Genomic DNA, 15,822 nt, shown 5'->3' with positions numbered 1-15,822 from the left:
CACTCTACTTGGTACCTGATGGTACATGATGGTGCCAGTGGAACTAAATTAAGTATTCTACCTCATTTCAAAAGATAAAATGCCTGGTGAGCAAACCTTTTAGTTCCTTTTTTCACACGTAGTAACGGTTGTGACATTCAGCATTTATGAGGATCAGAGACCAGTTTGGGTTACAGTCCTCAGCATAATTCTCTGTCTCCATCTTTCCCTGTCTCTTGATGGAGATTATATTTGCTATGGTTGACCTTAAAAATTTCTCACCTTGTCACATTTGGTTCCAGCTACTAAACAGGACACTTCACCTCCAAGACGATTGGCTGCAGTGATGGTATTTAATGTAATGGGTGCTAGGGTATCATTTGCATGCTCAGCTATTACCAGGGTACTCTGAAATCGTAGCAATGAGGCCTAAAAAGAGAAAGAAAAAAAGGAAAAGAATGTTGTAATACAAACTTTATTTTTACTCTAATTGGTAAGCATGTGTGCTTTAAAGAAAACTGTATGCAATATTCAGTTTTATAAATGTATTTATAAAATACTTGCTCAGTAGCAAAAATTTGGGCTGTGTCTATCACTCTATTACTGATAGTCTTACTTAATAAAAACAGAGAATACAAATTAGTATTCTACTGTTAGAAAAAAAATTTTATTATTTCCAAGCAACTTTCCCACTAATCCATGTTCAATAACAAACTGATAAATGTATCTAAATTTAAAATCCTTAGAACACATTAACCATCAAACTGGGAATCAACTACTACCAATTACATTCACTTGCAGCAATACTGCTAAACAGTACAGTATATCTAGAAATAATGATTATGAAATCAATTACTAAAGTTCTGTTGCTTCAGGCAAAATGAATACCAAAATAACTGATAATGTAAATCTGCCTTTAAAATACAATACTACACAGCAATTTTGCTAAAGTTTCAATTGTTCAAATATGCTTCCAACTTCAAAAAAGAAGCTTTTGGACAGTATCTTGGAACCAACTAATAACCATCCATAGCTACTGTGGACTATCAAGAGACCACCAATAGTTCATGGTCATTTGAAATAATTTCAAACACCAGAAACACAAAGATGAACAAGAATGGTCCCTGCACTCAAAGTTTTCAAGAGAAATTAAGACTTGTTCACATACAATTATAAGATTTGTTCACATACAATTATAAGTTTTCAATTAATGAAGAGAGCCAAAATGTTGGCAGCTGCCGATCATGAAGCAGAGAATCAAGAGGAAGAATGGAAGGAAGCTTAGGTATTCCTATCATGTGAAAGGATAAGGAAGCATACCACAGGCACGAGGAAAGGAGAAAATTTTGGAACTATCCTTGTGGAAAACGGCAATGAGAAATGAGAAAAAGGGGCACTGATGATCAAATGTCATGGTTCTGTGGCTTTAAATTCAGCAATAATCTTCAGATCTGGAGTTGGAGTGGACAAAGCAGGGTGTAAAATGTACCCAGAGCTTGAAATTTACAAAGAGGGTATGAATGAAGGGAAGCCAGGTACATACAGGACTATAAGGCTGGTTGCACAACTAAACTGACAAAATACATATTTTTTTGTTTACTCTATTGTATATACCAATTGCTATATTCTTCACCTTTTTATTAATATATGAGCATATCAGTTCAACTAGTTTCCATAATCATTTGGGTTATTAGTAATTTTTTATTATTATAAACAATGCAGAGACGAGCATCCTCATAGCCAAAGCTCTGCACTTATCCTCAACAGATAAGAGTTCCTTTTAGTCCAGTAAGACCTTTTTGGCTGAAACTTAGCCAAGTTACTCTACCTGTTCTGCTTCCACGGATTACTAAGTCAGATTCTGTGCAACCTTCAACAAAATAGGCCCTTCTTCCTCTAAGCCTCCTACTTCTACCACTGCAACCCCTTCCTTCTCCTCAGCCCCCTAAACCCCCTCTATCCTTGATGAACCTAATCCCAGAGCTGGGGGCCAGAGACTCCAAGGCAAGCCTTCAGGGGCAGAAATGCTTCCAGAGCCACAGAATGAGAATGGAAAGAGGAAGAGGACAGCACTGAAGAATATGCCAGAGGAAGAAATTGCTGCATTGTGTATCAGTGGATAGCATTTCTTGTCTTTTTTCCTCCCTTTCTGTTCACTCAAAGGGAGCAAGAAAAGGGGAGAAAATTAGACTTTTGTTTTTGCCAAATCAAGTCGCTGTTTGTATAACTTTTCCTTTTTTACGATAAAAAAAATTGCCTTCTCACGAGAGGTGAAATTCTTTACGGTTAAGGTTAGAAATCTTTATGCACTTCTTAAGATTCTCTTCTTATGACAAATTCCTAGGAGTGTTAGATCAAGAGATAGACACATTTTCAAGGCTTTTAATACTGATTGACGCAAACTGTTCTCCAGAAAAGTTGTAGCAATTCACAACAATTCACAATTCCTGGGATGGCATGAAAGTTCTTAGAAGACAAACACCATGCCTGTTCACTTTTGTATCCCCATAGTCTAGAACAATATTGTTTCCAATATACATCTGTAGAATTATACGGTACTTCTTTTTTAATCAGAAGAGCACAATATCTTGTAAAGAACTTTGTAATTAGGACCCAATGGCATAATTTATGATTTAAATCACATTTCACAAGAATTGCCAGTAACAAACTATTTATTACCAATATATATCAGACACCATATTTTTGATTATGCTTCACACATCATTTGCCATAAAAATTATGAGCTTTTCATCACCATTTAAAGAATAAATCCAAGATTTGGTGGCAAAAGGCCCATATTTGCTATAAATTATAGTTCTAACATAAGATAAATTAGGTAGTGTCCTAAGGAATTGTCAAGCCTTTTAGAACTTCCAAGGGATCACTGCATATTCTTTCTAAAAGACTATTCAAAATTAAATTTATAAGAATAAACAACAAAAGAATATACATAAGAAACTACTCAGTCCGTCTATCTGATCAATCTTTACTAAGTACTACATATATCATAAGGCACTCCATATTACTTTATCAATTGACTCCTTTATAGTTTTTTTAATACTACGCTTTCTTCTAATTCAATGTTCCATCTTCTATTTCTCAGATACCACCTAAAGAGAAGCTGCAAGCATCTAAACATGGTTATGTAGCTTAATTCAGCAATAACAGCTATGTGTAGCCTACAGCAGAAGAAACTGGTCTGTGACCTTTAAAATGTTATTCCTCACTCCAGAGCCCAGTTTCTTCATCTTCAAATTGAAGGAGACAAACTAGATCAATGGTTTTCAGACTATACTCCATCCAGGGAGGCACCTCAGGAACGACCGCATAGAATAAAGTGAGAACCAGGCAGGTAGGGCTGCCAGAATGGTCCCCAGCTTTGCTTTAACCAAATTAACCAAACTAATATTATAGAGCCCTGTACTAAGATAAAATCGTATTTAAAATTCAAGAAACCTCTATGATGTAGGTACCATTATTATCCTGAGTTTACAGATGAGGGAATTGGAGCTTAGTGGCTACATAGCTAAGAAACAGAGCCAGGTTAAAGTCCAGGTAGTTGGACTCCAGAATTGGGGTTTTTAATTACCAGCTCTCACCAAAGCACCATCATTTTTAGCTGTTTTATATATGGGTCACTCCTGTAATGTTTCACTTAGCAGATATTCTCTTGTTAAAAAAAAAAATAGCACTGGTCAAAAAGAAACAAAAAGATGGTATCAAAGGCCTCTTTTCCAGCTCTAAGAATTCTGTAACCCTAAAATCCTATTTTAAATAGAAGTGGTATAGAATATCACAAAAGATACAAAAAATACAGGTCCCGGGCTTCCCTGGTGGTGCAGTGGTTGAGAGTCCGCCTGCCGATGCAGGGGACACGGGTTTGTGCCCCGGTCCGGGAAGATCCCACATGCCGCAGAGCGGCTGGGCCCATGAACCATGGCCGCTGAGCCTGCGCATCCGGAGCCTGTGCTCCGCAACAGGACAGGCCACAATAGTGAGAGGCCCGCGTACCGCAAAAAAAAAAAAAAAAAATACAGGTCCCATTACTGAAAAGGTTTTTAAATGAAAGTCATTTCATTATCTTATGACCCATTCATTGCATCTGTAGACTTTAGGGCCCTCTCTTTTATGGGGAAAAAAGGAGCCAAATCTTAAACATCTGAAGGTAACTATTGAAATCAGTAAGAGAGCTGCTCAGAAAAGAATCTCAATCTCTTCAAAACACTGCTACTTAAATTCAAATTAATTCATGCAGACCAGTGCCACCATATATTCTTCGTCATCAACCTTATCTGGGCCCTCTGCCTGGCAATGTTACTATGACATCCTTGTTGGCACTCTCACTCACTCTCCACAGCAACTATTTCCAATATCCCCTTCTGACATTTTTCAAACTGCCAACATAGTCTGCTCCTTACTCTCAGAAGAAAGCCTCGCTTCTTACTTTGCAATGAAAACTGAAGCCATCAGAAGAGAACTGCTTCCCCTTCCTGATATCCAACACAGAAATTCCCACCCCTACTCTATCACAGTAGAAGCTGCTGCAGGTCCTTCCTCCTGGATCTGATCCCTTCATCTGGACTCTGGATTCCATCCTCTCAAATCTAGTCAAACACTTCATTCTGTAATCACCTCTCAGTAACGTTTCCAACCTCTCCCACCTCTCCCTTTTCCTGGGCTCCTTCCCGTAAACTTTAAAACATGTTTGATGCTCTCCCAATTTTAATGAAACCCAAAATTAAAAATCCATTATCCCACCTTTCACTCCAGCTAATTCCTCATCTCCCATACACACCTCAACTACTGTACTTGTATCCTGGCTTCTGCACTCACCAAAATTACCAACAAATACTTTTCATGCTTACTTCTTCTCTCAAAATGTTTGAAATTACTGACTAGTCCATTCTTACTTCCATTGCTTAATTAATAATTTATCATCTATATAAAAATGACAGATATACAGACAGAGATAGAGGTATCAAATCTCTCTCCTAAGTGCTAGACCTATATAATTAGGTTACACCTGCATATCCAATTGCTTAACTTGTCTCATCAATCACTCACCAACTCAGCAAATCCAAATCTTAACTCATCTTTCCCTTGATCCTCCAGCCCCCTCCCATACTGCTTCTCTGGAGTTCTTCAGGGGATGCACCATCCCCTAACAAGTTGCCCAAACCATGATCTGAGAGTCATATCTGGGTTTTTTCCTCAACTCTCACAGCCAATCAACCACTAAAGCTGTAACAATTCTTCCTTCTAAATATAGTATATCCTAACTCCACTCACTTCTCTCCATCTTTAATTCCACTACCTAGTGCAGGCCATTAACCCTCTCTTATTACTCCAACTGACTCCTAAACCAACTTTGCTCCCCTCCAATCCATTTCTCTCAGTGATCTTTCAATGATAAAAATCCAACGTTATTCTCCTGCTCAAACAAGTCAACTGCTTCCTGCCTCCTTAGGATATGGTAAACTAGACTCCTTAGATTGGCTTACCAGGCATTTATTCTATGGCCTGATCTACCTCCCTAGCCATATATCTTTTGCTCTATTTATAACTTACTTTCGGATACTTGAACTTGCCCTGCTCTTTCTGACCTTTAGCCTGTCCTCACATTGTTCCCTCTGACTTAAGGACCTCTTCCTCTATTACCGGATTAGCTTCCAATCACCCTTAGATTTTCTGCTTAAATGCCAACCCCTCCAAGAAACTTTAGTACAGTGCTGTGGTAAAGAGTACAGGCTCTAGAGCTCCCCTGCCTGTTCTTGTTTTTTGTTTTTGTTTTTAAATTCTCTGGCTGCACTGTGCAGCCTGCAGCATCTTAGTTCCCCAACCAATGATCAATCCTGGGTCCGGGCAGTGAAAGTGCAGAGTCTGATCCACTGGACAGCCAGGGAATTCCTGCCTGGGTTTAAATCCCACCTCCACCATTACTTCTTTGTGCCTCAGTTCCCAGATCATAAAATGTAGATGATGATAACAACAGTAATAATCTCAGAGTTGTTGGGAAGGATTAAATTAGTAATTGTAAAATAAAGCTCTTGGGATAGTTCCTGGAACATAATAAATGCTCAATAAAAGTTAGCATGAAAGCTTCCTGGATCTCCTCCAACTGGTTAACTTTCCTAGCACCAACACAGTACCCTGAATCGACTTCATTACAGCACTTGACCACACGCACCTGATTACTTTGTCTTCCCTTCTTGATTTTGAGTACAGAGGTCATGTCTGGTCTTCTTACCGCTACAACCCCAGCTTCTACTTCAATGTCTAGCACAGAGTAGATGTCTAATAAATGAGTTGAAAATTGCTTCTAAAAACTTCTTCATCAAAAGGATAACAAGCCACAGATTGGGAGAAAATATTTGCAAAACAAAAAATATCTGATAAAGGACTGTTATCTAAAATACACAAAGAACTCTTAAAAGTCAACAATAAGAAACAAACTGATTTAAATATGGGCAAAAGTTCTGAATAGACACCTCACCAAAGAAAATATACAGACGGTAAATAAGCACACGTAAAGATGCTCTACATCATATGTCATTAGGGAACTGCAAATTAAAACAAGAATGAGATACCACTACACATCTATTAGAATGGTGAAAATCCAAAATACTGACAACACCAAATGTTGGTGAGGATATGAAGTAATGGGAACTCTGGGGTAAATTCAAAATGGTACAGCCACTTTGGAAGACAGTTTGGCGTTTTCTCACAAAACTAAACATACTCTTGCCATACAATCCAGCAGTCACACTCTTTGGTATTTACCCAAATGAGTTGAAAACTTACATCCACACAATGGGACTTCCCTGGTGGTCCAGCAGTTAAGACTCTTCTGGACTTCCACTGTAGGGGGATGGGTTCCATCCCTAGTCAGGGAACTAAGATCCCACATGCTGTGTGGTGTGGCGAAAACAAAACTTACGTCCACACAAAAACCTGCAAACGGACATCTATGAAAGCTTTATTCATAATTGCCAAAACTTAGTAGCAATCAAAACGTCCTTCAGGGGACTTCCCTGGTGGCACAGTGGTTAAGACTCCGCACTCCCAACATGGGGGCCCAGGTTTGATCCCTAGTCAGGGAACTAGATCCCACATGCATGCCACAACTAAAATTTCACATGCCACAGTTAAGGAGTCCGCAAGCCGCAACTAAGGAGCCTGACTGCTGCAACTAAGGAGCCCTCAAGCCACAACTAAGGAGCCCTCGAGCCACAACGAAGGAGCCCTCAAGCCGCAACTAAGAAGCCCATCAGCCACAACTAAGGTCCAGTGCAACCTACTTAATTTAAAAAAAAAAAAAAAGTCCTTCAGTAGGTGAATGGATAAACTGTGGTACCACTCAGCAAATGGAGTACTAGTCAATGCTTTAAAATAAAAAAAAGAGCCATCAGACCATGAAAAGGCATGGAGGAACTGTAAATGCATATTACTAAGTGAAAGAAGACAGTCTGAAAATGCTACATACTATACGGTTTGACCAATGTGACATGCTGGAAAGGAAGAGCTATGGAGACAGGAAAAAGATCAGTAGTTGCCAGAGGTTGGCAGGGAAAGGGAAGAGCACAGAGGATTTTAGGGCAATTAAACTATTCTGTATCCTATAACAGTGGATACTTATCACCGTACATTTGTCAAAACCCATAGAATGTATAACACCAAGAGTGAACACTAATGTAAACTATGGATTTTGGATGATAATGATGTGTCACTGTAGGTTTTTCAATTGTAACAAATGTACCACTCTGGTGCAGGACGTTGATAGTGAGGGAGGGAAAAAGGGTAATATGGGAATGCTCTGTACTTTCTGCTCAATTTTGCTATGAACCTAAAACTGCTCCAAAAAATAAAGTCTATTTTTAAAAAATCTGTTGCTTCAAAAACATCCTTTTAAACTTCGACTTTATACACTGAGCTATTAAAAAAACAATTTTAAGACTCTAGATTAGTTACTCCTCAAGGTTATTCATTTGAACCACAGAAAATGATGCGAATAACTGTTTTCTTGATTCTCCTGAGAATGAACATAGCTAGGACCATTCCAGATTCACAGGTAAGAAGTTATTTAATTACATACAGTGAATGCTTAAGGATTATAAATGTTTGTTGCCACCTTACACTTAGATCTTCCTTTTGTGTGTGTGGGTGTGCAAGAAGTTTATTGGGGAGTACTCTTGAGAACGACACTCAGGAGGCATCAAGGAAATAGAACTGGGCGGTGGAAGAAGCTGAACTGCAATATTGCAGTGCAGTCACTACAAAGCTCTCGGCTGATCTCACAAGGAACCCTGGAACTAGGATGGCCCTTCAGAGTTGTCCAGAACTGAAGCAAGGGGGCCACAGACTTTGGGTGGTTTTTTGGGGTATTTTTAAGAATAATCAAACTAACATGACTGACGCATTCTTTTATTTCTAATTCAACCCTGGAAATAACGCCATGTTTTAAAAAAAAGCAAGATATGATCAAATAAGAACACATACAATATGTACAGAATTAAAACAATGGTAAACAGGTGATTTAAGATAGCCAAAACTCAAAAATGAAGTGGCCTTCTTATCTAAAGAAAATCCTTCACCCTTACTATTACTTCATCAGCCAATAACAACAGTTGTAAAGCACCTTAGTTTACAAAGTAATTTCACAGGTTTCTCTAGCCCCCTAACTAGATTAATGCTCTCCCCAATTACATATTCCCCAAACACCCTATACACCTTTCTGTCACAATGATCACACTTAAAATAATGTGTTCAATATTTGTCTCTCCCAGTCTGTTTGCACCATGTGGGCAGGGATTAGGTCTGTCTCATCCTCCACTGTGAACTCAGTATCTATCTTTGAGCGTGACACATAGTGGGCATTCAATGAATGTTTAGCGACTAACTGAAAAGTTTCCCCCTAAATGATCAAAAACTAAAAAAGCAACCGTTTTTCTCTCATTGATAACTTAATTATCTAAGCAGTTAATATGTGTATCTACCAAGGACAGTACGCAAACTTGCTAAATCACTAAAGAAATACCCCATCATACTTTTACAGAACTTATCTAGACTACTAAGTAGACTTAGTTCCCATCAGTAAAATGTGAAGTTTTCTTCTGCATACCTGCCACATACCCTTGTTAAGTTGACTGGCCTTAATGAGACAGTATTCTTGAAGATAGGATTAAAGGGGTCATCATCCTCTCTCCACCCTTTCAGAGCCAGACTTCTTGAAAACAACGTCCTTAAGCATAAACTCTGCTGCCTCACCTCACTCTTTCTCCTTTACTCACAGCAAACCAGCTTTCACTTCCACTACAACACTGAATCCAGTCTCTTCAAAGTCACCAACAACCTGGGATAGCTAAGTCCAGTGAACACATTTTGGTCCTTCTCTTATTCAACCTTAACAGTTTTGACACTGTTTTTGCTTTTCAGTGTTTTTAGGAGCAACAAAGGAGATTCACTGCTCAGGTGCTCCTGCTGTGCCTTTAACTGTATGTTCAGGTAGTAAACTACCACAGGTGTTAGAAGGAAAAAAAAAGTTGGACTCTAACTCCCTACTGTACAAACCCACTCAAAACCTAAAGTAGTAAGAATAAGTTTAACCTACCTCCCCCACCTTTGAAAACTAAGTGGGGTAATAATGGTAAGGGTGTGGGGGTCGTTTTGCTTAACTCAAAAATTAAAAAGCAGGAACAAACTATAAAATCTTTCCAACTTCTACTGAAAAAGATAAATATATAATTAAAGTTACCCATCCCTATTTTAACATATATTTTGTAATTTAAAAACGTATATTACATTTCTGTACTTTAACCTCCTTAGTAATAAAATATGATAGCTTTTAATCATGACTAGAAATGTCATATGACATTGATTATATTATTAAAAACACAGTCAATTTACTTCACTTTAAAAACAGACAAGACCCTTAAGTAGACACGTTGGCAGGAAGCATAATTTTACGGAATTCCCCTTATGCAATAAATGTTTTAGTACCACATCAAACTTGGCTTTCTTCTTTCAAAAGAAATTAAAATTTGCATGTGAATTACAGAGTTCAATCTCATTCATCAATGATAGACCGTGGACTCTGAAAAATGTCATGTTCCTTCATACCAGTTTCATAGCTTCTGAATCAAGGTAGATATGCCTCCTGTCTGGCAATGAATATAGTAACAGGAAGACTCAAATAACCTTGAAAAGTGTTGCTTCACTCTCCATGTAAAACATCTCTTTGGTATCTTAGTCAACAAATCAATTTCAAATGTAAATGAATAAAATAATACTAATAATTCAAATCAATAACCCTGCAAGAATGTTAACTACCTATTTTCCTCTTATTGTGTTCCCCAGATGGAAAACACTTTCATTAACAGATAACATTGAGGACCACTCCCCCCTCACCAAGAGACTTTGCTCAAGGCCACAGATAAATCAAAATGAAAATGGAATTTAGATACCAAATGCGAGTCATTTAACTTACATTCTAACAGTTTAAGGTATCTCTTTTATTTTCACTAGTTGCAATAAATTTACCGTCTTAACCATTTTTAAATGTACAGTCTAATAGTGTTAGACATTCTAACACTTAAGGTATCTTTTTTTCACTAGTTGCAATAAATTTACCATCTTAATCATTTTTAAATGTACAGTTTAATAGTGTTAGCTATATTCACATTATGATGTTAACAGTTTAATCTTTTTAATCTTTTAATAGATAAATCTATTATTAAAAATGTGGTTTTGTAGAAACATATCTTCCTGAATTTACTCATGGTTAGCTACAGAACAATTTATTTAAATTGCAAGAGTGAGGATTCAGATAACTCACTTTGACTTGACGGTATCATAAATATAAGTAAACAGGAGCCAGACTGAAGGACTTGCACTTTAGAAATCTGGGACAACTTGAGCACCAAAACATTTAAGAGTAGTAATGGATGAAGTAACCTACTGAATGAAGTAAGGATCCATGAGTCCATAAATAAATACATCAATAAGCAAGAAGAAAATGTTCTTTCTTATAATTATACAAAGCTAATAAAAGTAGAAGGAATGGACTTCTCTGGTGGCGCAGTGGTTAAGAATCCGCCTGCCAACGCAGGGGACGCAGGTTTGAGCCCTTGTCTGGGAAGATCCCACATGCCGTGGAGCAACTAAGCCCGTGCGCCACGACTACTGAGCCTGCGCTCTAGAGCCCACGAGCCACAACTACTTAGCCCACGTGCCACAACTACTGAAGCCCGCACGCCTAGAGCCCAAGCTCTGCAACAAGAGAAGCCACCGCAATGAGAAGCCCGCTCATGAAAACGAAGAGCAGCCCCCGCTCGCCACAACTAGAGAAAGACCACGTGCAGCAACAAAGACCCAACGCAGCCAAAAATAAAATAAAATTGATTAATTTTTTAAAAAGTAGAAGGAATGATGAAATTAGAAAAATCGCTATTTTACATCACAGTACTCATTTCTCAGGCAAGAATCATCAACAGATAAGACTAATGGGTGAAAGTCTGATGAGAAACAGAAGAGTTACATCGTTTCAATGTATCTCTCCACAAATTAGTTAACAGATAAGTAGTAATTTGATAGTGGAGAAACCTGCTGAACACTTTAGCCAAGTAATTAACATCACCAATAATGGGATAAACCAACATTATGAGCCTCCTAATATGATGCACTGAGAACACAATACCACTTCTGTGATACTCCTGCCAGTACATAACCTGAAACTAATCAGAGGAAACACCAGACAAACCTAAATCGGGGGACAGTCAACAAAATAGAAGGCCTGTACTCTTCAAAAATGTCAATGCCATCAAAGCCAAAGAAAGGCTGAGGAGTTTTCTAACAAAGACTGAAGAGACATGAGAACTAAATGCAAGGCATGATCCCAGAGTGTCCTAGACCAGAATAAGAAATACTGCTACAGATGCAAACTATTACATAGAGAATGGATAAACAACAAGGTCCTATTGTAGAGCACAGGGAACTGTATTCAGTATTCTGAGATAAACCATAATGGAAAAGAATATAAAAAAGAATGTGTACACACACACATATATATAAATAAATCACTTTGCTGTACTGCAGAAATTAACACACTGTAAATCAACTATACTTCAACTAAAAAACAATAAAAAAATACTGCTACAAATGAGTAACAATTGGTAATACCTGAGTAATATCTACAGATCATCGTATTGTATCATTGTTAAACTTGCTGATTTTGCCAATTATACTGTGATAATGAAAGATGAACCTCCTTGTTCATAGAACATACACTGAATTATTTAGTATAGAGCATGTCTGCAACATACATATTATATCAGAAAAATAATATGTATATATGAGGAGAGAGAAAGCAAATGTGCCAAACTGTTAATAGCCGGTGAAACTCAGCAAAGGGTTTTGAGAATTCTTTGTACTATTCTTGCAACTTTTCTGTAAGCTTGAAATATCTAAATTTTTAAAGTTAAATATGTATGTGTATTTATGTATCCATTTTACAAGTGTTCCCGCTGTTTTCCTATACCCTTGAAATTCAAATCTCTCAAATGTTCTTAATGACTTTAGAGGAGCTACTCTAAGCATGACTTCAAACTCTGAAAATAAAGTCAAGGTCAAAGTCTTTGGCAAACCACAGCAAAGATTTGGAAATACTGCCTATGTATATTGGCAGTGTTTATAATGACTTAAGCTAGTCATTCCATTTTTTTCTGTTAGTGCTACAAAATAACTGAGTCCTAAATTCCCCCTCCACAACTATTTCACTTATGCCAGACTTCTAACCTGTCCACATAACTATCTTCCAATTACTGTATAGGTAAGAATCTGGCTCTGATACCTGGAACTTTCCCAAATCCATGACTTTAACTTGTTTATGTCTGAGGAAAATTTCTGGGGAAGACTGAACACTGACCTGAAGGATGTGGGTTTGAACTTTGAGCGTATGGGGGGGGCAGGGTTGGGATTTTTTTTTTTTAAGGGAACAAGAATACATAAGAAAAGGGCCTACAGATATCTAGAAATACTGCCAACTATGTTTCAGGGAGAAAATCCCAGCGGTGGGTATGAAAACATGCATGCACAAGAAAAACTGTAGAAAAAGTACAAAATGTCAGGAAAGTTTCTGACCCAAGTTTAGCAATCTTGTCACTTAACCATCAGAATATCTACAGAATCTACAATATAAATTGTTACTTGACTTGTAATTGGTCAATCTCCAAATACTACTGTCCCATAGCATTAGGAAAACACATATTTTCTATCAGTCTTTCTCACAATAGCAAAATGTGGTAAACTCATGATTTGTAACTAATGAAAGCATCAAGAACTTACCGCTACCAATATCGTTCCCTAGCTATTTAACCAGCAATCTGCTGGTTTAAAAGCAGGTCAGCTTGCAGTAAAAAGACGCCTGCCTTTCAAAATTGGCTACAGCTGTCAGCACAATCACCTAAACGCAGCACTGCCCCATTACCCAGAGAGCAGAGCAGGTTTCCAAAATCACATTGCCCCTCGCTCGCCCCAGCACTTGACAGTGAGTGGATTCGAAGAGCCGCAATGCATCCAGGGAAAATGTTTAATTCTTCCAGAAACGTCACCTTCCAAGCTGAATTCAGGTTTTAAACTTTTTCCAAGAGGACATGCCGGCGGCGACATTTTCCTCCCTCGGGTAAAGATTCCCCGGGGACTCAGCTGCTCGCTCCCCGTCAAAGGTGGAGAAACTGGCGGCCTGTCAGTGCTGGAGGCTGGGAGAGGGGCTGGGAAGAAGACGGGGAAGAGGAAGGGCAGCGGGAGCGCAGGTTCAGTACTCTGACCTCTGACCTCGACCCCCACCTGGCGGCCCGAAAGGAGGCAAGGGCAGGCCCCAGAACTTTGAGCCCGAGCCCCAGGCCGGGCTGGGCCTGCCAGCGCGAGGGCCAGTCAGGTCCGGGGGTGGCGGTGACCTTCGCCCAGACCTTCACAGGGACAGCAGATCGAGGCTGGACCGTCACCGGGCTCGACCCTTCCCTCCCGGACTCACCGCCCGCCAGAACTGCCCAGAAGCCACCGCTCGGAACATGGTCACGGCACCCGTTCGCTTCACACTAGCCGTGAACGTACCCAACTGCACCGCCTTCGCGAGTTACCGTAACGCTCGCGAGACTCGGGAACGAGAGCAGACTCTCCGGCGAGGAGAGCAAGCCCGCGGTTTCTGCCTGCCCACTGGGCGGTCGCGCAGCCAATGGGGCCGGCGGAAAGTTAGGGGCTGGACTTGGGAGTGGGGCAAAGGTGAGGCTTTTAACTAGGAGACGTAGGGGGAAGCCAGGCTAAAGAAAGGCACGGGCAAAGCGGTCCAACTGCCGCTGACCGTAGCCCAGACTGTCTGCCAGCCCCAGTGTGCAACGCTTGTTAGACTGAACTTTCCCACTGAGCTGATGACGTCACTGTCCTGGCTTCCCAGACCTCTGGACGAAGTTCACCTCTCTCACTCTAATCATTCTTCTGCCTGTTCATTTGCTCACGGATATCAATGTTAACCCCTGCAATGTGCTAAATACATTTTCCAGGTCAGGGGAATATAATAAAAGTATGCATAAAATGTTGACCTCACCAAACTCTGGAGGAAACATACGAGTAAACCTATCATTACTATTATGGGAGGAGGGATTCCTGGAATTGGTGATATTTGAGCTGGGTTCTAGAAGGAGGAACCTCCGCAGCACAAACAGGGAAGGAACATGACAGGAAGGTCCAAGGACAAGGGGCAGGATGCTGTGTGCTGCCTGTAGAAGGAAGCAGATTGGGAAAGGTCTTGAATGGGGGAGTAACATGCGGCCCCACCCTAGCCCTCTTCTCTCCCCACTCTTCCTATCCCAGGACAGGCCCACCCACACCCTGCCTTCAGTGCTCTTGACTGCCAAATCTCTTCTGACCTTTGGATCAGCTTATCCACCTGCCTACTGGGCATCTCCTCAGGATGTTCCTCAACACCTCAGACCCCCATATCCACAACTGACTGGGCGTTCCCTTCCAGACTTTATTCTCCTCCTGTATGCCCTTTCACAGGGAATGCTTTCCACCTCCACCCAGCTGCTCAAGCCAAAAACCTGGGGGTCATACTTGACTTGTTTCTTCCTTTCTTCCCTATCCTATGAGTCACTAAATTCTAGCGATTCCACTCCCAGAACAGCTCCCAAATCCATCCAGGACTCTCTACCACGCTCTGTGTTTGCACTGCTGCAGTTGCTTCTTTACTCTTCTCCCAGTTTCCAGTCTTCAATCCATCTCCCACTGCATCTCCCACTGCAAGAGCAAACTGGTGATGTTACTCCCGTGTTGAATAATACACTTCAATGGCTGCCCATTGATTTTAGGATAAAATGCAAACCCCTTAACGTGATGTATAAGCCCTGTGTGAGCTGATCTCTTCCTTGCTCTTTTACCCCCTTTCCATCTCCCATGGCCATACAGAATTTCCTTCACATCCTCCAACGCCCTATTCCTTCTGCCTCCCCACTCTCTTCCCCCTTCCTCTCCCCTTTACTCCTTCAACTGTTTAATACTTATTCATTCTTGACATTTCAGCTTGGACTTTCCTCCCCCCAGTAACTCTGAATTAGACCTCTCTTCCACATGCCCCTATTTCTGCCTGTACTTCACCTGTATATAGCGGCAATTGCCACACTGGTTGTAATGGCCTGGTTACTTGTCTGTCTCACCCACCTGACCGTACGACCCGTAAAGGCAGAGTCTATCCTACTTTTTTTATTAATGTGTCTTCACACCTTGCACAATGCCTGGCTCACAGGAGGCATTCAATCAGTGTTTGTTGGATGAATCCACAAATCAATGAGTGAC

The 15,822-nt window shown here is 40.1% G+C and overlaps 1 protein-coding gene across 2 annotated transcripts in view; it reads right to left on the bottom strand.

The window, feature by feature from the left end:
• ETFA (electron transfer flavoprotein subunit alpha) overlaps positions 1-14,160 on the bottom strand; it is an 85,545-nt gene extending 71,385 nt beyond the window's left edge. For both annotated transcript variants that reach the window (XM_067754965.1, XM_067754973.1), the window contains exons 1-2: positions 14,006-14,160; positions 262-408 (exon numbers count right to left, since the gene is read on the bottom strand). In XM_067754965.1, the coding sequence (XP_067611066.1) occupies positions 262-408; positions 14,006-14,044 (186 nt within the window). In that variant the 5' untranslated portion in view covers positions 14,045-14,160. The remainder of the gene's footprint in view (positions 1-261; positions 409-14,005) is intronic.
• Positions 14,161-15,822: the final 1,662 nt, after the last annotated feature.

This window comes from Pseudorca crassidens, chromosome 1, assembly GCF_039906515.1.
Source record: "Pseudorca crassidens isolate mPseCra1 chromosome 1, mPseCra1.hap1, whole genome shotgun sequence".
In the NCBI taxonomy this organism is placed as follows: Eukaryota; Metazoa; Chordata; class Mammalia; order Artiodactyla; family Delphinidae; genus Pseudorca; species Pseudorca crassidens.
Note: the sequence above shows the minus strand (reverse complement) of the source record. Positions and strands in the feature narration are given on the sequence as shown.